Here is a 21,543-nt window from a genome sequence, read left to right on the forward strand (position 1 = left end):
AAAAAAAAAAAAACAATAAAGAAAACGAAACAAAAAAAAAAAAGAGAAAGAGTCAGGGTCTAGTTGTAGATTGTGGCAATTGCACTTTTTATCTTTCAGTCGTAGTGGAAGCAAAAAAAATCTCAAATAATAAAGTGAAAAAAGAGCCCATCTCTACATCTGGTTTTCCCCAGACCAGGAACGCAACGTAGTTAACACACTTTCGAAAAGAAAGAAAGAAAAAAAAAAAAACATATACACACAAAACACAAAACACAAAATCAAAAAAAATTACACATGCCAGCGTTATCCGAGAGAGATTTATCCAGTGTTCAAAAACTATTTAATGCCATGCAGGCGGCGTTGAAGCTGACGGAGGGCCGCCGGTCCAACGCGGAGGTGGTGGCCGCGGAGGAGCAGCGGGTGTGGGCGGAGACGGCCAACGTCTTCTGGCGCATCGCCGGCCGCCAGCAGCTCCATCTCCTCTCGTTCCTCGCCGCCGATGCCGCCGCGGCCCTCACGCGCCTCTGCGACGGGCTGCTCGATTACATCCACGCGCGCTTTGCGGCCCTCGGCGGCAGCCCCGCGCCCGGCGCCCTCCTCCGCTGCGCCGTCGCCCTCGAGGTGGACCACGTGCTGCACCTCCTCGAGGCCTTCTGCTCCCGCCGCGACTGCGCCGCGATGCTCGGCGGCGACGCGAACAGAGACGGCCCGCGGCTGCACGGCCACGTCGTCACGGCACTCGTGCGCGGCCAACACTTCACGTGGATGACGCGGGTCTTCGCGGCCGCCTGCGATGAGGCACGACGCGCCGCGGACGCCAAGACACCCATCGCCACAGCAGCCGTCACCACCGCCACCGCCGTCCTGCGTGCACTCGGACGACTGCTGCTGCTCGATCAACACAATAAGGCTACAGTGAATAGTAATAATAACAATAATAGTAGTAATAGTAATACTACTATTACTACTACGACGACGACAATAATGACAACGACGACGACGACGGTGACGGCTGTAGGCATGGATGCATCCATTTCGACGGCAGCTATTGCTCTTGTTCGGGCAGAGCCGCGTCCACCCGCCGCTGCGCTTCTTCACGGTCTTAGACTTCGACTCGCCGCCGGTGCCCCTATTCGACCCATCAGACGTGATAGCAGTAGTGATAGTGGCAGTAGTACCGCAGCAACAAGTGCAGAGAATAAAATGCCCACCACAATGGCGAATCGGGCAGCCCTCGCACAGTATCTAGCCGCAGGAAGGACGAATATTTATGATATGCTCAACCGAGAAGCACTCACTATTGCCGTAGCCGCCGTAGAGTGGGCAGCGGCGTATGATAGTCCAGAAGTCGTTACAGCACTCTGTCTTATCATTGACCTTAGTTCACGTGCCGTAACGGCCACAGAGCCACAGCAACAACAAGAAAAAGAAAAAGAACATTCAAAAGAGAGTAAGGATAAACCAAAGGTTCCTTTATCTCTTCAGATTGCTATGTATGAAAATGTGCTTTTAGCATGGGATGCGCTTTGTAAGTTACTTCGATCCAATATTGAGGGAGAGTCATCTGCTGAAATCACCCTTCATCGAGAGACTATATTACAACAATTTCTTAAAAATGATTTAGTAAACTGTGTACGACGAATGATGCAGCATTGTACATCTATTATCGACTGCGAAACTATCTTTTTTAGAAAACTAATAACTCTTTGTACACCACCTCAGTGTAGTAGTAGTAGTAGTAATAATAAAGCTGCATTGACGTCATTTGCAGAAAATTCAGCAAATCGAACTATAGGTGGTAGTGATGCCCCTAACAGTAGTATTTGTACTCCTCTTGGGACTAAGAGTCCTCTTCTTAGTAGTGGTTTAAGTATGACACGACCACCCACAATGGAAACAAATGTTCAACCTTCTTTTAGTAACAGTACTGCTCATAGTAATAAGTCACTTTGGTTAAGTTTTTGGCCAGGAGCTTCTCGTAGTTCTGCAACCCATCCTCCTGTTCCTCCATCTTCTACATCCCATTCCGTTACCGCTACACCTACGGCTACTGTTCCAGTAATAAATGCAGTTGTACGATCAACAAATGTTGAAGATGATGTTTATTCACCATTACCGCGTGTTTTAAGTGATTCTGTAGTTATTGATCTTGATACTCCAACTACAACGTTAGAAATGGATGGAATGTGGTGGTATAATAATGAGTTGTATATAAAACTTGTTCATGGATTAGTTCAGGTTCTTTGTGATGTCTTTACAGATAATACGATGCCACTTTCTTTACGGCTTTCAACCTGTGTAACTCTTGTACGAATTACTATGCATAGTAATATTGCTTTTTCAAAATTAGAAGGACGTATTGTTGTACGTTTATTTCTTAATTTTTTGAGAGAACAAGAGAAACGATTACGATTACGGTCTATAGCATCATCTGAGATTCCTCTTTCCGATAAAGAGGAATTTTTACAAACAGTCTCTGATACTTCCATTACTCCAAGTAATGAAGATAGCACTCATGATTGTACAGAGGATGATATTATGTATGCTGCTCTTGCAAATCAAATAATTTCAGCACTTTGGCGAGTATATCATGAATTAAATGAACCACCTTTATCAAGTGAAGTTGTAGATTTAGTAGAATTACCATTGCTTATGCTTTTATGGGAAAAATATGGATATATTGGGGATTCTATTCTTTCAGGAGAAGAAGTAAAACGTAGTCTTAAATCTCTCTTTGCACCGGTTGTTCAACTTTGGTATACTGCTTTGGAATGTTTTGATGATGAGGATATTAACATAAGATCACATGAAGTATTAATGGAGTTATTAACAAAATTACTAAGTATGGGAGTTATGCCTGTTACGGAAATGCGATTATTAGATACAGATGATGGTACTCCACTCACCGCTTCTGTAAATGCGATGGCCACTAATTATATCTCAACTAATAAGACGATGAACACTACCAATGTCAATATAAATACAGCTGCTCCTAATTCTTTTTGTGGAAGTGGAGTAGGAGGAGTAGTTTGTATGGATTCCGTTCTTGCCATGGAATCCGATAATGAAAGTTCTTTATCATTAAAACTTGAGGCTCCACATGTTGAAATGGGAGATACTGTAAATGCTTTGAGTAATATATTTACAGCTCTTTTGGAACGGAATATACATTTTCTCTCTGTACAAATGTTAGAAAAACTATTTGCCCTTTTATGGGCTTCAGATGTGCGATTATCTAAACTAGGACGAAAATATATTGCCAGTAGTCTTGAGTTTAGTGAAGTATATGCATTATATGCAGAAGTGATACAAAATGGAGAAGTTTCTTTATTAATACAACTACTTCAACTCTTTTCAGCGGAATTATCATCTAATAAATTAACATCTGAGGCAAAACATGAAAGACGTGTTTGGTTATTTCAGTATGGATTTATTAATGCCGTTATTTCTGTACTTGAACGTGTACTCCTTACCCCACATCAAGTAAATGGATTTCCTCGTCTTATTCAACAAATTTTTCGTTTTCTTTCTGTATTCGAATCTGCACAGGGACAAGGACCTCAATTGTTGGATACACGTCTTATTGAAGTCTTCTCAGAGAGAATTGTTTCTGTGGAAGGGGCAGAGTATTTTATTCTTATTGCACAAGCAGTATTAGATGCGGCAACATGTAAGTATGATAACATTAGAAGTCATTCACGTCGTTTACAGAAATATGGACATTTTGGTATTCCTCTTCCAAACTGTTCTGTAGAGAAACCGGTATTTATTAATCTTATTCCGTCTTTACTACGACATGCAAGTGAACATGCGGCAGATTTGGAAAATAATCTCCTTGCCGTTACACATATGATGTTAAAAACAACAACTAAAGTTCATTCTGATTTACTTTTACAATGGGTTTTAGAAACCAAACAAACTTTACTATTACCTTATTTAGAAGTAGATGCTGCTTTTGTAAATAAGCAATTACCCTATTTGGGTAAAAAAGAAGAAGTTGAACCTTTTTGGGCACCTATTTTAAAAGAAGCTCCTGAACGTAGTGAATTACGATTTAATTCTACAGGTGGAATTATTATTACAATGGGAGAATGGCCAGAAAAGGGTTTTTCTATTTCTGCTTACTTTAGATTTGAAGAGATTTATAGTAATATGTGTCTCTTTGAATTTATTGAAACGGATGTCGTTACCACACCTTCTCCAGCTTCTATTAATGTTGTGGGAGGTGATAGTGTACAGGTATTGTATGATGGAAAGAAAATTCCTGTAAATGAAAGTCAAGCCCTACAAGATCTCACTCCACGTCGATGGGTTCAAGTTCTTGTTGTGATGAGTGTCGCTCGCACCGTTAGTGTTTATCTAAATGCCAATAAAATTGGAACATGTACACTTCCATATTTCCGTCCACACTCTGAGGTGAGTATTCATATTGGATTTGTAGATACTATTGTGTATGATGCTCTCTTTTCTATTGGAGATGTTATCTTGTGGGATGATGAATTAACAACTCCGCAGGTGGAAGCCTCACTTGCAATGACACGATATCAACCAAATATTTGTAAAATGTTAGTTCAAGAAGTTCCACGGGAGTTATCTGAAATTCATAATGTGGTAGAGCCAATAACAGATCGTATTGCCATTTTCACTCCATATGAAAATAGAGATATGATGTTATTAAATACACAGCAAATAGCACAGGAGAGGTATCCTGTAATAGCGAAATTAACTGGAAATTATGCTACTCCACCAAAGAATTGGATAGACTATCGAATGCTTTTCTTAAGTCGAGGAGGTCTTTCACATTTATTAGATTGGATTGGACAATCCACTACAGAAGAGGAATTACGACAATATACTTCTATTACATGTAATTGTATTCGAAATATCACTAATAATAGTACAATGAATAATCGAACGTATATATTATTAAATTTTCATCTACGTCGACTTGCACATCTAATTACACCTGCTGTTTGTGATAGTTTACTTTATCTAACAACTCGACAAATACATATTGATGATGGAACTCATCCTTTTATTATTAATCGTCTTGCATTTGATTATATTTTACGAGATGTTGAACTTCTTGCGATGATGCCTATTTCATGTGCTTTATATATAACAGAACGAATAGAAAAATTATTTACAGTTCTTTCTTGTCGTTATGCTAAACGAAATGCAAATTATATTATTCCATTTCGTTTTGTGGATAGTGTTTTGAATAGTCTTGTGTATGGAGGAATATCGATTCCTTTTATGTTGCGATCTCGTCTCATCTCTTGTGTGAAACAAGTGATGATTGCTTGTGATTTTGAACCCAATATTATCAATGCAGTGGCCTCAACAGCTGCCATCCTCACACCTGCAGAAATTCCTGTTGGAATGAAATCTCAACAATCTCAACAATTACAACAATTAAAATCACCTTCTCATCCACTTGTATTACCGAGAGCCCGTTTTTCACAAGTTCGAGTTTCTCTTCGTAGTGCCTGTGATGTAACCCTTATGATTCTTCGTAGTCTGTTGGAGTGTAGTAGTAATGGTAGTAGTGTTTTTATGACTGCCTTTGCTCGTATTATTGATCTTAACTGGTTTGCGGTGTGTGTTTCCCGCTTTGCAGATGATTCCTGTGTTGTTTACGCCACTCGATTGTTTTTTGAGGCTATTCATTATAATGTGGATCTGCGTAGTGAAGTTCTTCAATGTCCTGCTGCAGTGGTAGCGGTTCTTTCTTCACATTGTCGGAATGAAGATTTAATGCTGTTATTATTAGCGCTTAGTATTGGGGCAGATAAACATATTGATGTACTTTCATCTAAACAATCTCTACTTGAACAGTTGGATGGGATATTAAATTCTATTATACCAGAGTTAGATGCTATTGTAGCTCCCATATTTTCTAAACTTCTCACATTACATTTAAATGCCACGTTAATCACACCTTCCTGTTTTAAACCATTTGGAATTACATCTGTTATGCAGAGATGTAAATATTATTCCTATCGTCTATACAAATACTTTAGTTTGGCACGAGTCTGTAGTCGATTAATGCTTCACATTAACATTAAACGACTTTTAAAAGAAAAGACACAAATGGGAATAACATTTCATAAAGAGGAAGGTGAAGAAATTACACTCTCATCAACATCTTCATCACCATATCATCATCATCATAATGATAGTCATCATCCCTCTTCAATGTGTTCACATTGGCATAAACCAGTTTTCTCACTATTACGTGTATGTATAATTCTCTATCGTGGAATTCAACGAAAACGATACCGAAAACTACTCTTACATTTCTCCAATCACACAGCAGAACCATTAGCGATGGAAACAGAAGTACGTGGAACCTTTTTTGTGCTTCGCACACTTCAACAACTCTCCTGTAATCCAAGTCTCTTTGTTTCTCTCACGTTATCTCCATATCAAATATCGGCTTTGGCGGTGTTTGGTACTTTTCTCAAACGACATGTAGTGGCGGCGAAATCAGCGGAACTGCAAGACGCCGTCAGTAGTGAAGTCCGCAAAGTAGAGAAGAGAGAAGAGTCAAACACAATGAGTGGGAGTGGTAGTGGTGTGAAGGGAATAAGTAAATCAACAGGTGAAGGTTCACCTATAAAGGGAGAAAAAGATAAAGAAAAAGAGAAAGAAGAAGAAGAAGAAGAAGAAGGACAACAACAACGATTAAAGTTACGAACATCTAAAGAAGAATCTACAGCACGTGAAGAGAAGGAAAGTTCAACAACTCCATTGGATGTGAGTGAGGATGGGAATGATCCTTTAGAGAGTACCGGATATGGTAAAAAAAGTAGTATCTCAGATGATGAGGATGAGGATGAGGAGGATAGTAATAATAATAATGTTAACATTGGTGAAGATGCCCGTGATGAATGTGAAGAGAGTGAACATGGCGATGATAATATCTCTGATGTAACGGAGCCACTTGCGAACACAGTTGGATTATTAGATGTTTCCGCCGATAGTGAAGAACAACAGAAAATACGTGAACAACTCGCCGCCAAGTTAACATTAGCATCTATGGAAGAATTAGATATTACGGCATCTTCAGTATCAGAGGCATTAGGGAGTTGTGCGGTGGAAGTCCTGCGAAGTACAATCATTGCTTCCTTACATACATTGCCAGTCACATCTGGTTGGGTGGGTGGACAAACATATGGTTCTTGTGGAGGTATGTTATTTCAACTCATGTTAGTAATGGGAATAACATCTACTACAGAAGAGGGAACATTTACACTTACACAATTCTTTATTCAACAAGTACTGCAGTGTTTGGAAATGCATGATCAATCGCTTCATGCACCGAAATATATAGTGACTGGAAAAGAAATGATGAGTGGTGGTGGTGGTGGTAATAGTAATACGAATACGAGTAATATGAATACTACTACTACTACTACTAATAATAATAATAATACTAATAATATGCATATGAGTAGTGATTATCCTTATTCTTATTATCAACCACAACAACAACAACAACAACAACATCATCATCATTACTATGATCATTCGACACTAACGCATGATACCTCTTCATTGGATGTCTTCTTTTTTAACGTTTGTCGTTTTAATGATCTCCTTGTAGATCTTCTCTCTTTCAATGTGTTGGAACTTTCAAATCTTTCTCCATACTTTATTTCTCTCTTAACACGAGCTCCATCTCTCTGGCCTCGCCGTTCTCTCCAACAACTACGTTCACAAGTTGTAAAGAGTTGTATTGCCGTATTAAACAAACCATCTGTACAAGGCATCACTGCAGATCAAATGGAACTTGTTTATATGTTACTTTCATGTGTATTATCACCGGAGTGGATTATGAAAGATATGCTGGAATGTCTCTTACGCGTTTTATTTCGAGTTTATGCGTCTATTCCCCCAAGTAGTATGAATGAAGAAGAGATTTCGAGGAGAAAGTATACCGTGATTATGTCTTTACGTCTAATGATACGTACTTATAGAGGAACTCGTGAATTGCGAAAGGCCCTTTCCGCACGTACACTCACTCAACGTTTTTCTCTTTACGATGAATTTACTATTTCTCTTCTTGTACATAATGAAACCATTGCGGTAAATACATTTGATTCTTTTTGTAGAGATAATATGACTACAGTGGATACATTAATGTCTGGACGGCCTAAAACTAAAGCGGATTTGGCGTTAAAATCACTTTTAAAAGAACGTAGTGAATATATTAATAGAATTAAAATATTTAATGAAGCCTATACGAAAACGACAGAAATACCAGAAAAATATCAAAATTCAGAACTTATTCGTTCTTATATGGCTCAATTCTCATCTCAAGTAGGACATATCTCACCATTACAACAATCTCAATTACATTGGTTATCCATACAATGTTGTTCCTTTGAAAATAAAGACTCTTCTGTACGTTTATTATATTATTTGGATACTCGTGGAAATTATACAAAAGTAACCTCCGCTAAATCTTCAGGTGAAACAGAAGTAAATGTATTTTCTGCAGATACATGTGAACAACAATTAAATCATATTTCAGCTCTTGTTCAGCCTTTTGCTATTCGATGTCGACCTTTTCTTTTACATGATCGAGTTACTTTTGTAGATAGACGATGTACACTTACGAACTCTGCAGTAAGTTTACTTCGCTATTTATTAGAACCGAATGAAGTATTACGTTTTATTAGTAATGGTTTTCGAATTAATGGTATTCACGCTACACCTTGTCTTATTATATTAACAAACATTGCATTGAAACTTATTGGATTTTCTCATATTACAGAAGCAGGAGATATTTTTCTCTGTAATTGTGGACAAGGTGAGGAGGAAGAACTCAGTTACGCTTTTGGTACTAATATGATTCAGCAAGCTAAACGAAAAAGACTTCCACAACATCAAACAGCATATAGTTTTGCTATTTCTATGCGAAATAAACTACAACGTTTTCTTACAGATGTGAGTAGTGATAAAAAAAAACGTGAAAAAGAAGAACGAAAAGATGGAACCAAAGTAGCTCAATCCGTCAGACAAGCAACTGGACACTCTTGTAGAGATTTATTCTGGGTTTATCCATTACGTAATGTGAGAAGTGTACGTATGGCTTATTATATGCATCAAGATACGGCTATTTTACTTGAGTTTATGTATGATGATGGTTTACTACTTTCTATTGTAGATACCCAGCAATCTATGAATACACGTGCACGAGATGTATTTCTAAATATGTTAAAAGAAGTTTTAGGAACTCAACGGTGTGAATTTCGTGAACATTCTCAACGTAGTGCCACACTTCGATCTATGCTTATTCGTTGGGCAACAGGTTCTCTCTCTACATTTGATTATATACGAATGCTTAATCGTGTCGCTGGTCGTACGAGATTAGATTATAATCAATACCCGGTCTATCCTTGGATATTGGCTGATTACAAATCAACAGAACTCGCCCTGGACTCTCCTGCATCTTATCGGGATTTATCACTTCCAATGGGTGCCCAAACAGAAACAAGACGTCAAGCGGTATCACGTGTGTATGAACAAATGGTAGAAATGCGAGATGCGGATGAGAATGTAAAAGATCATCAACCATTTCATCATGGTACACATTATTCCACAAGTGGTGGAGTACTTCATTATCTTATTCGTGTGGAACCATACACAACATTTGCTCGTATCTTTCAAGGTGGTGAGTTTGATGTTGCTACTCGATTATTTGATTCTATTGAGGCTTCTTTTCAATCGTGTGTAAATGGACCAGCAGATTGTAAAGAATTAACACCAGAGTTTTTCTTTGATGGTATGTTTCTTGTTAATGTGAATCACTGTGATTTTGGTGAAAGATCAGATGGAAGTATTGTAAATGATGTAAAGCTTCCACCTTGGGCAAAAGGATCAACTCAAGTATTTACGGCTATTATGCGATATACATTAGAGAGTAGGGCTGTGGTAAGTAATATCCATCGTTGGATTGATCTTATCTTTGGTGTTCGAAGACGTGGGAAATTGGCTCTTGAACGGTATAATGTCTTTCAATGTATGACGTATGGAGAAGAAGTACTTCGGGCATTAAAAGAAAGTCATAATCCTCATGATATTGATGTTATTATTGCAGAGGTGGATAATTTTGGACAAACACCAACACAATTATTTCAAGAACGTCATCCTGCTCAACAAGAGTTAGAACCAGCAGATGCATCTCGTCGAAGTAGTTTGGCTGGTCTCGGTATTCTTAGTGGTAGTAATTTTGGATCTATCGCAGGTGGTTCTCTCACCATTAGTACAGTTGGTAGTAATAGTAGTATTACTGGTTTTGGTAGTAATAGTAGTATTACTGGTTTTGGTAATAATAGTATTGGTACTACTAACACTAATATTACTACTACTACTACTACTGCTGGTGTTGGTGGTGCTACTAATACTACTACTACTGCTAATAATAATAATAATACTAATAGTAATAGTAATAATACTGGTGGGAGTAGTGGAGTACGTGCTGGATATACATATACGAATGCTTTTCATGAACAGTCTCCTAAAGTATGTTCTATGCTTTTTCATGCACTAGATTCACCAAATGCATGGTATTCATTAGATGATCCCGCACCAGGAACTTTTCAAACACCTCCTGCATATCTTGCAGATATATTTCATCTTCATGAAATGGCAGTAGTGGATTTTGTTACTATGCGAGGTGGGGCAAAAATGTCTTGTTATAAATATTTTACACCTGTAGATGATACAGAAGAAATAATTTGCTGGAATTCTGGTGAAAATCTTCTTATGCGGTTTGATCTTAATGATGGAAGATTTCTATCTACACTACGTTTTAAATTAGCTATGAATGCACCTGTAAGTGTTAGCATGATTCGAGCTAGTTGTAGAGAATCTCTTATCTTAATTGGATCTAATAGTGGTACTATATCATGTCTTAGTCCTAATGCAGATAATGATTTAGTTTTATTAAGTGCAACTCTTTGTCATCATGAGAATCCCATTGCGGGATTTGCATTAGATACTCATTATGGTCGTGTTATTAGTTTTACTACAAGTGGTACAGACTTCCCTATTGTATGGTGTATTCAACGTCTCTCTACTGTAAAATTACACCGTCTGGATATCTCTCGAGTACTTCCCAATGCCACAGTTGGTGATCGTATTGTAGTAGCAGCCGCTATTGATCCCCGAACGGCCCATTCCATTATTATCACTAGACGTCATCTCATCATATTTGATCAACACGGTGAACCCTACGGTGTTGGCTCTCTTCCCACGGCAGATGATAATATACCGCACTTGGAGGATGAAGCCGGACAAGTGGGAGTGGCGGTTGATACGGCTCTTCGCTTTGTGGCCAGCATGACCGCAGTGACGACGTACGATACGCTCGAGTGGTCTGCCGGTGTTCTTTTGTTAATCACCGGCCATCAGGACGGCAGTTTGTCGCTGTGGCGGGCGGTGCGGCTCCCACCAGAGAAGGTCCAACACGGCCGCGTGGTGTTGATTGAACATCACAGTGTTATTGTGCGGGGAGGGGAGAACCCGCGGTGTGGGGCAGTGACGGCGATCCGGCAGCAGGAGCGGGACGTGCCGGTCTTTCTCGTCGGTTATCACAGCGGGGGAGTGAAGGTGTTGAGCTTTGAGAATAGAGGAACGGAAACCACAAAGACGAGCAAAACGTAAAGGGGGGGGTGCTGTGGTGTCTTTTATTATTATGATTGTTATTGCTGTTGGTATTATTATTATTATTATTATTGTTGTTGTTGTTGTTGTTGTTGTTTTGTATTCTTTCCATGTTGCGATTCTTGTTTCGTATGCATACAAGAGAATGAACGGAGAGGGGAAAAAGAAAAGAAAAAAAAAATATATATATATATATCTTTGCAGATTTTCCTTCTCAAGTCCGAGTACTTTTTGCTTTTGTTTCTTATCTTTAATGGGTAGTGCTTGTTTCCTTTTTCTCTTCTCGTTGTTATTGTGAATGTTTTGTTTTGTTTTCTTTATTGTAGTACCATCTTGTTCTCAATGTTTCAGTAAATTTCCTTTTTCTTTCTCTTGTTTTTTTTTTCTTGTTTTTTTTCTGCAAAAGGTTCTCATTAGTGAAGTACATAGAGTAGTGTTGAGAGGTGGTGTCTCTGTAACATCATCTCTCAGTACAAGTGAGAAAAAGATAGGGAAAAGCAAAGAAAAGGTATACACTATCACAACCAAAGAAGAATAAAAGAAAAAAAAAATCAAAAATATAATCACAAAACAAAACAAACAGTGGGGGGTTTGAACTCAACAATGACAGACGATATAAAACAACACAACGGCAATAACAAGAATAGCAATATGGAGTCTTTCTGTATCATTTTGGTAGAACCTGAGGCCGTAGAGCTTGGGAATTGGGTGCGGGAAGTTGTGTTGGAGTGCCTAACACCACCAGTGCAGCGTACAGTACTGTTGAATGTTGGTGTAGCAAGTGATGATGATGCTCGATTTCACACTGCCGCTATGCGTGCACTAGAGGAGGTAATGACAGAGAAGAATAAGAATACACCCTGTAGTAGTACCAATAATAATAGTAATAATAATAGTGATAATAACAATCATGACAAGAATGATAAGAGCGATACCAACAAGGATAAGGAGAGTGGAATGGGTGGAGGTAATGATGACGAAAGGGTTGAAGTAAAAGGAAAGAAGGAGTTGGTCTTTCTTATTATTGCAATTTTTTGGGATGGCCAATCTGAAGGTGTGAAGACTGATTTTATTCGTCTTCGACAATTTCTGGATGAAATGAAGAATGGAAATAGTAATATCAATACGAATGTGGATAGTAAAAATAGTGATGACAATAGGAATAAATTCAAGTTTATGCGACCAGGTGAGGCTCAGTTTGTTGTACAGGCACTTAATGCTAAAAAAGGTTTTCACACATTAAAGGAGAACCGTGATGCGTTGGTAAGCACTCTTCGCAAAAAAATCCCAAGTAATACAGATGGTAATAATAATAATAATAATAATAATAATAATAATAATACCGTACAACATAAGGATCCATGTGATAGTCGTTCAATAGCGAATGAACACAACAATACCACTAGCACTAAATCAAGAAAAACAACATCCCCAACTACTTCTCCCACTTTATCAGCATTAGGTGATGTAAAACCTGGTAGTGGTAGTAACAACAAAACTTGTGATATTGGTGTAGAAGATCTTAGTGAGGAAGCTATTTCAGCTGGTATAGAAGCAGGACAGGGAGAATGTTTTTTGGTTGTTTCTGCACATACTATGGATGAATTTCAGGAGCGTGTGAAGCAATTAAAAGATTCTGCAAAGAAATTGGATGTTGGTTGTACACCTGTTGTACCCGAACCACGTGAAGTTCAAGGTAGTGATAAAGTAGGTGCTATCGCCCAAGAGTTTCTGTTACGTCAAAGTCCATCATCTGGACAGATTGAACTACGTATCGCTATGTGTGGTAATGTGGATAGTGGGAAATCTACACTTACAGCTGTGTTAACACGTGGTTGTCGTGATGATGGCAGAGGTTTTGCCCGTGCGTTTGTTTTTCGACACAAACATGAAGCAGCCACTGGACGTACTTCGAGCATCAGTGAAAATCATCTCTGCTTTTCTTCCACAGGTGAGGTGGTAAACTACACAGTGTTTACTGCAAAACGAGGTATGAGTGGTATTCCTAGTGATAATACTTCTACTACTACTACTAATAATAATAATAATGTTGGAGTTAGTAATATGGGTGGTGGTGGTGGTGGTAGTAGTAGTGCTTCACGAGCCCAAATTGCGCAAGAATTAATGTCACGTAGTTCCAAAGTACTCACTTTATATGATCTTGCTGGTCATGAACGTTATCTTAAGACTACTGTACTTGGAATGACCCGCAATCTACCGGATTATGCATGTATTGTGGTCAGTGCCAACAATGGTGTGCAGCGCATGACGAAAGAACACCTTGCCCTCTGTGTTGCACTTAAACTTCCTTTTTTTCTTGTCGTCACCCGCATTGACAGCACCCCTGCACATGTGCTCGACTCCACCATGTCGACTCTCCATCAATTACTACGACTCCCTACGGTTCGCCGCCTCCCACATGTTGTGCGCGGCGAGGATGATGTGGTGCTCGCCGCCCGGCATCTCCGGCATCTCCGCATGGCGCCCATCTTTCCGCTCAGCAGCGTCACCGGTGATGGTCTCGCCGGCCTCACGCGGTTTCTCAATCTTCTCCCGCTCCGCCGCGACTGGCGGGCCGCCCGCAGTGCCCCGCGCGAGATGCTCATCGACAACGCCTTTCAGGTGCCGGGCGTCGGCGTCGTTGTTGGCGGCGTCGTCACTCAAGGCGTCTTCCGCGCGGACGACAAGGCGCTGCTCGGCCCCGACGCCCGCGGCGCCTATCGGCCGGTCCGCATTAAATCCGTGCATGTGCGGGGCGTCCCGGCAGAAGAGGCCCCGGCGGGATGTGATGCCGCGTTGTGTCTACGCAGAGAGACCGCACATAAAGGCGACATCTGGCGTATTCGACCAGGATCCATGCTGCTGGATATACACGCCGCAACACCAGAGGCCTATTGGCAGGTGGACGCCGATATCACAGTGCTCTATCACGCCACCACCATCGCCGCAAATTATGAACCCGTCGTGCATGCAACCACCGTGCGGCAGTCCGCTCGTATTGTTTACGTGGCGCAGGAAGTACTCCGCACAGGCGATCGCTCTCTCGTGCGATTTCACTTTCTCTACAGGCCAGAGTTTATGAAGGTGGGACAGCAGATTGTATTTCGTGAGGGACGCACAAAGGGTATTGGAGTCGTTAAGAACCTCATCGTTGAACGGGATGAGTCCATCTTTGCAAAGAGACAGAAAAACCGACGATAGTGCGATAGCTGGGTTTAAAAAAAAAAAAAAGGGAGATTGACTGAGATAAATGAGAGATATTCCTATGGGGAATAAATAAATAATATGATTCTTTATCTACATGGGGACCATACTATAAATGGAGTAGGGAAGAGTAATGAAAGAGAGAAGCACTTAATGAAAAAGGTGAGAAGAAGGAAAAAAAAACATGAAAGAATCGATGCCCTTTTGGGGCTATTGAGGAATAGTTCTTTTTTTTTTTTTATGGTGTGTGCGTATGTGTGAAGTATCTATTATTTTCTTACTTCCTGTACTACAGAGATTTGAATGTGTTTGTATATATATATATATATATATACACATAGATATAGTATTCTTTATTTTTTCTTTGTTTTCTGTTGTTTTTCTCATTCTTTATTTTATACAAAACAAAAGGAAAAAAAAAAAGAGCAACTTAATAAAGTGCTGTACACACGACACACAGTATGTCTTCTTCCAAGTACATGTCTGCTGGAAAGATCTTGGCCCCTTTCTGTAAGGTTGCCTGCAAAATTGAGAAACGCTCGGCTACCAAACTCACAGCTGTGGATGCTGCGATTGCCAAAACTATTGCAGATCACAATGCGAATGGAACCGATGCCGCTGTGAGCAGCACGAAGCGATATGTACATGAGCAGAAGCAACTCTTACACTATCGTGTGGTGCGTTTCTTTGATGAGTGCCGTTATCTTGCCTCTGGTGAGTACTTCCGCACCTACAGCATGACCAACTTTATTTGGGACATGCGCTTTTTTACCAAGGTGCTGCTCTTATTCATTCTTGGGACGCTGTTTGGTCGTCAGAGTATCTTCCCGCCTATCGACCCCGACTCGCCGCTTGTGCTAGCGCTGGAAACAAAGGTTAATCCTAACTACTAAACATCTTTTTTTTTTTTTGTAGCAACAGAAACACGGGAATCAGAAAGAGCAATAATGAAAACAATAGGTAGTAGTAGTAATAGTAGTAGAATGACTCTAGAGAAGGAAGAGGGAATATGGGGGATGGAGTAAAAATGAGGAGGAATAAAATAATGTTGAAGAGTGAATTTCAGGTTTAATCTCTCCTTATGTTTTTCCATCTCTTGAAACCTTTTTTTTTTAATTTATTTTTGTTCATTCTCTTTATTGGTATTACTCTGTTGTTATTTAATCTTTACTGATCTCCATGCTTCACTTGTAGTAGATAGTAATGAAGGAGGTTGCGCATATTTATATATATATATATATAAAAAGAAAAAATGATTTTATGAGTGAAAAAGAAGAGAGAGAGAGAGAGAGAGAGAGAGAGAGGGTAGTGAGAAAGAAATTGGACTTGACGCAACATTTGTTCAAACATACATATATTTCCCTTTTTGTTTTTTTCGTTCTCTATGTGATGTTTGTGTTGCGTTATGTTTATTTATTTTGTTGTTGTTGGTGATGGTGGTGTTTCGGCTGGTACATTGAATCTAGGAAACAGTGAGAGAAGAAAATTTTAGAGGAATTCAGAAACACATATTTAAAGAGGAACAAATACATTAGACCAAGTCATATACTCTTATATTATTATTGTTATTATTCTCTTTATTATTTGTTGATACTACTGTTGATGTTGACTCATTATCAACAATAATGATAACAATGGAAGTAAATATATAATAGTAAAAGAAAATAGGGAAAGCTAGGCATTTCCACTTTTTTTTATGTCTCTCTGTGTGTGTATGTATGTGTCTTGTATTTATGATGTGTTTGTTTGTTTCTGTATTTGAATGTTTGACTGTGTGTGGAAGGTGAAGAAGAAATGATAGATGGAAAGAGAATAATGTGTAGTTTAGAAAGGAAAGGAAAAGAGACAAAAAAAAGGATGTTTCTCTTTTGTTTTTTCTTTGCATACAAACATATGTACGTAGCGTGTGTTCTTGTTTGTTTGCTCTCTAAGCTACACGTCACACTCTTTACAGCGATTATTTCTTTTATTGACTTCTCTTCTCTTGTTGAGTCTCGCGTTATTTTCTTTTTTTTATCTTTTACTTTGTATACTTCTCTTTCACTGGATCTTTGTATGTGTTATTCGTTTACCTTTCTCCTTCTTCTTTCTGTTAATATACACTTTTTCTCTCTCTCTCTCTCTCTCTCTCTCTCTCTCTCTCTATTTCTCTTTTATTTATTGGACTCTCCTGTATATGAACACACACACATATATACATGTAAAAGGCTCTTTTTCTCTCTCAATCTGAGTACTTCTGCTTTTACACGTCTTTCCCAGAGAGGTTAGCACTGTTGTAGTGTTTAGACATTCTCTGATTGTTAGAGTGTACACGAAAAGAGAAAAAAAAAGGAAAAGAAAAGAAAAAAAGGAGAGAAAAGAAAAAAAAAAAAGAAAGGAAAACCAACGAGGCGGCAGAAGAAAAATAAACATATAATCAGGTGAAAGAGAAGTTAAGGGTGGCCAGAGAGGAAAAACAAAAAAAAAAAAAGGAAAGAAGAGCGAAGCGATTCAAGAGGAGTAAAGTAAGAAAAGAGAAAAAGAAAAAAAAAAAAAAAAAGCACTCACATCTATATTATATATATATATTATATTATATATATATATAATGACCTCACGTTCTGTATATGAGGCGTTTGATCGTGTGTGGGTGAAGATGGAAGGCTACGACTGGTGGCCGGCCCGCATTGTGAGTGATGAGGAACTAGACGCCAGTGCCCAGACCCGCCCAGACGGCTGTGATATCACTGTTCTCTTCTACGAAGGCACCGCAACCCCCGCGAGTCTCGAGCACTTTGACAGCGCCACGGCGAACATTACATTCTTCGAAACTTCTTCAGAGAAGGCCGTCACGGCGGATGCCGATCGACTCGCGGCGATTCGACGAGCCGAAACAGATGAAACGGCGAATCCTCTCAAATATAATTTTTCCACAAGTGAACGGGCGGGAATGACAAGTGCAGAGACGGGAACAGCAGCCGCATTAGGTGGTTCAACATCCACACGACGAAGTGCGGGGGGTTCTACACAAAAACAAATGCAACGACCGGTGAGTAAACGCAGTCGTGAAGTGGATTTGGAGGATAAACATACCGGCGTCCCATCATTACAACTTTTACCAGATGAGAAACTCATTGATATTGCAGAACACATTCAATCCGCAGTGGAGGCGAATGATTTACCATCATTACGTATTGAACTCTGTGATCTTGACAACGTCAGCGTTACGGTTCGTCAACTGGAGAGCACAAAGATTGGAGTGGCGGTGGGAAGTATTCTTGGACGGCGGGAATTGGAAAAGATGTGGCCCTTAGCACGTGCCATTATCTCCTCCTGGGCCCGGGCATTGCCTGTTGAAACTATAGAAGCCATTAAACGGCACCAACAGTACCGTCTTGGTAGGCGACAGGATGCTGCCAATAATGCGGCAACCATGGAAGAAGATATTGGGAGTCCTGTACAGGCAGGCGCCCCATCATTTGTGAACTATTCTACTACTACTACTGCTACTACTACTACAGCAACAACAAATACTACTACGACTACAGCACAAACGAATGAAGAACCTGTACGAGGTCGCTTTGTACATCGTATTCGAAAGCTGCTGGACAATCCAACAGACCCGTCCATTCCAAATGTCACCTCAGCTGACTTGGATGCTGTGGCGGAGGAACTTTGTCGTGATGTGGTGGAGCCGGAGGACCGTAAACATCTGCAGATGCAATTGGAGAAGCCTGGAATGGTCCAGCTGCGGCGGGATTTGGCTACACGCACATTAACTGGAAAAGAATTTCTGAAACTTCCACGTTCTGCACTCATGACAGAAGAAGAGAAACGCAAGGAGGAGGCTCGTATTACAAAAATGATTGAAGATCAAGAGAAGGTGAAATTGGCAAATGTGGCCATTACAAGTCTCTTTAAGTGTCCGAACTGTGGTAATAACCGCTGCTCGTTCTTTGAGCAGCAAATACGCTCAGCGGATGAGCCAACAACGAAATTTGTGACATGTTTGGAGTGTAAGAATGCATGGACTACTGAGTGAGAGGGGAAGTGAGGCGGTAAAATGTGTTTTTCTTTTAAAGAGAGAAAAAGCAAAAGGAAAGAAAAGAGAAAAAAGAAAAGATAATGAAAGAGAAGAAGAAGAAGAAGAAGAAGAAGAAGAAGAAGAAAATTAAAAAGAGAAAGAAGGATTGAGAAACTAATATAAATATATGATGATCACAATACTGGCGAAGTTTGCTTGTAATTGAACTGATAATTACACATAATTGACGTTTCTCTCCTTTTCTTTTTTTTCTCTTTTTTTTTTGTCTCTTGTAATTCTTCTCCAGTAAATATTTTCTTTTTCTCTTTGTCTTTCTTTTGTTTTTGTGTTATTCTTCTCATGATAATGAATTGTATCTACATTTCTGTTTTTGTAGAAACAGAAAGAATCTTGCTGGAGAAAGGGTGCTCTACATCTTTCGCTCTCTCTCTCTCTTTTTTTTTTTTATTTAATTTATTTTTTCCTTCTCTTTTGTTTAATAATCTTTACTTCCTTTTACAAAGTAGCGGGTCACACCAGGGTGGAGTTTTTCTTTTTTTTTCTGTTGTTGTTGTTGTTGTTGATTCTTTTACGGATTTTAAACCTGGAAAGGTGTAGGATAAAGAAACACACATACATACACACACACTTACACACATTTACACCAAAAGGACACAACTACGTCTGTACGCGTCGTTGTATTTTTTTTAAAGTAGCAATTCCTTCAGTGGACGTGGCGTTGCTTGATCAATTAGTGTGTGAACAGTGGCTGTAATTGTAGTAAAAAAAAATAAATTTTAAGTGGAACCCTCATCCACCCCCTACGCGTTTTTCTTATTGAAGAGAGAAGTCTAGAAAGAGTGTGTGGGTGAACATCAATTTCTCTTGACTGTTTACTACTCTTCCTGTACTAATCTTTCTCTTTCTCTGTGTGTGTCTGTTTGTGTTTGTACTCATTTCACCAACGAGAGAGTCTCACTTTCACAGGCCATGACGTCTCCACTCGCGCTAAACACACTTGTGTGGCTTAAGCAGCCGGGATATCCTTGGTGGCCTGGAATGGTGCTGGATCCTTCTGCAGTAGAGGTGGAGGTGCCTGCTGGATATGATACTTGTGTTTTGTGTTTACCATCCATAGCGTCCAGTGTGGCTTTTGCAAACAGCAGTAACAATGAGGAGATTATATTGTTTAATCCAGAAACGGATAAGGAGTTATTGGAAGCTGGAAAGCAAGATACAAACTGCGCTGCTGCAGTTGAAGAAGCTGTACGTGTTTATGAGCAGCAGCAGGAACAAAAACAATTGTTAATGCTAGAGCAAGATGCTGTAAAAGCAATGAATAAAGCTTCAGAAAATGAGGAAGGAAAGGAGGCAAACGAACATAAAAAGCACTCTCAAGTAAAAGAAGAAAAATCTGATAAAAAGCGACACAAGAAGCGTGAACGTGACGAGAAGCATTCTTCCGCAAAGAAGCACCACCATCATCGTAAGAGACATGGTGAAAAGCATAGTAAAAAGGAACGCAATAGTAATTATAATTATGATGATGATGATGATAACAGCGAGAATGAGTATAGCAATTCAGATGAAGATTCCCTAGATTCTTATGGAGGTGGTGATGAAAGAGATAAAAAGAGTGGGAAAAAAGCACGAAAACGGATTGATTTTGACACAGATGAACAGTATGAACGAGAAGCGAGGCTTGAGCCTCATCATCAAGAAGAAGATGCGGCGTACTTTGAACAGCGTCTCCGTGAAAACCGTCAGCGGGCTAGTGATGGTGCCCTGGAGAGGTTTCGGGAACAACTGGCATCATTAGCCGCTGCATGTACACATGGGAGTGTTATTTCTGTCAGTGAAACGGCAGAGGAACAATTGTTGGATGCCCTCTCACCCATGACAACTATAGATGTCACCTTTGATCAACTTCGCCGTACAAAGATTGGTGTTGTTGTAGGAAAGTTTCTCTCACGCGATTACCCTGTCCGTGTGGTGATGCTCGCATCTGCCATTCTCACCTATTGGTTCCGTCAACTCCCTCCCACAACGCAGCAGCAACTGCGAGCCCAGACGACATTGGAGTTAGCCTCCAACGACACTACCGTTGGTTCAGAGCGGGAGGGTCTCTCGCTTGGGGCGGTTGGCGTGCAGCTGGAGGCGACCTTCACCGATGAGGAGGTGAACGAGACGGCGACGGAGCCAACGACGATTGCCCGGCAGATTGAAAGTGAGTTGGCGGCGGTGGACGACGAGGATGTGAGCATGGCGGTCCTCGCCGTGCTGCGGGATGGCCACAACGCCGCCCTCCGCCGCGGGCTTCTCGACGGCTCCGTCAGCGCGAAGGAAGTCGTCGCCAACGCCGTGGACCCCCGCCGGCTGCTGCTGCGGCTGCAGGGCCAAAGCGGCGGGTCCTCCACGCCGGAGCCGGAGTCGCCGCTCGCGGACGGCAGTGCGCTGGAGAACTTCACAACCCTCTACGCCTGCCCGAGCTGCGGGGCCCGCGAGGCCGTCGCGAATGAGTACTCCGTGCAGGCACACGATAATATGGCGGTGTTCGTGCGGTGCCTCAAGTGCGGTGAGACGTGGAATGTGGAGGCGTAAGGGGAGAGTGTGTTAAGTGAGGGGGTGCGGGAAGTGGCGTGTTAAGAAGTGGGAAGAAGAGAAAAAAAAAAAAAAAA

At 40.5% G+C, this 21,543-nt stretch overlaps 5 protein-coding genes across 5 annotated transcripts; all 5 read left to right on the forward strand.

Annotated features, from left to right (window-relative positions):
• Positions 1–276: 276 nt before the first annotated feature.
• On the forward strand, positions 277–11,658 carry TM35_000232010 (putative neurobeachin/beige protein; the record flags this gene model as incomplete). Its single annotated transcript, XM_029027441.1, has 1 exon — positions 277–11,658. One exon carries the CDS (start codon positions 277–279, stop codon positions 11,656–11,658), a length of 11,382 nt encoding a protein of 3,793 aa, XP_028881296.1.
• A 603-nt stretch (positions 11,659–12,261) lies between these two features.
• Positions 12,262–14,859, forward strand: TM35_000232020 (GTP-binding elongation factor Tu family; the record flags this gene model as incomplete). Its single annotated transcript, XM_029027442.1, has 1 exon — positions 12,262–14,859. The coding sequence occupies one exon, from the start codon at positions 12,262–12,264 to the stop codon at positions 14,857–14,859; it is 2,598 nt and encodes an 865-aa protein (XP_028881297.1).
• A 464-nt stretch (positions 14,860–15,323) lies between these two features.
• TM35_000232030 (uncharacterized protein) lies at positions 15,324–15,755 on the forward strand (the record flags this gene model as incomplete). The annotated part of the gene is made up of 1 exon (XM_029027443.1): positions 15,324–15,755. One exon carries the CDS (start codon positions 15,324–15,326, stop codon positions 15,753–15,755), a length of 432 nt encoding a protein of 143 aa, XP_028881298.1.
• A 1,694-nt stretch (positions 15,756–17,449) lies between these two features.
• TM35_000232040 (putative transcription elongation factor-like protein) lies at positions 17,450–18,883 on the forward strand (the record flags this gene model as incomplete). Its single annotated transcript, XM_029027444.1, has 1 exon — positions 17,450–18,883. The coding sequence occupies one exon, from the start codon at positions 17,450–17,452 to the stop codon at positions 18,881–18,883; it is 1,434 nt and encodes a 477-aa protein (XP_028881299.1).
• Positions 18,884–19,855: 972 nt separating this feature from the next.
• On the forward strand, positions 19,856–21,466 carry TM35_000232050 (uncharacterized protein; the record flags this gene model as incomplete). Its single annotated transcript, XM_029027445.1, has 1 exon — positions 19,856–21,466. One exon carries the CDS (start codon positions 19,856–19,858, stop codon positions 21,464–21,466), a length of 1,611 nt encoding a protein of 536 aa, XP_028881300.1.
• Positions 21,467–21,543: the final 77 nt, after the last annotated feature.

Source organism: Trypanosoma theileri, assembly GCF_002087225.1.
Source record: "Trypanosoma theileri isolate Edinburgh chromosome Unknown TM35_Tth_23_V1, whole genome shotgun sequence".
Lineage (NCBI taxonomy): Eukaryota > Euglenozoa > Kinetoplastea > Trypanosomatida > Trypanosomatidae > Trypanosoma > Trypanosoma theileri.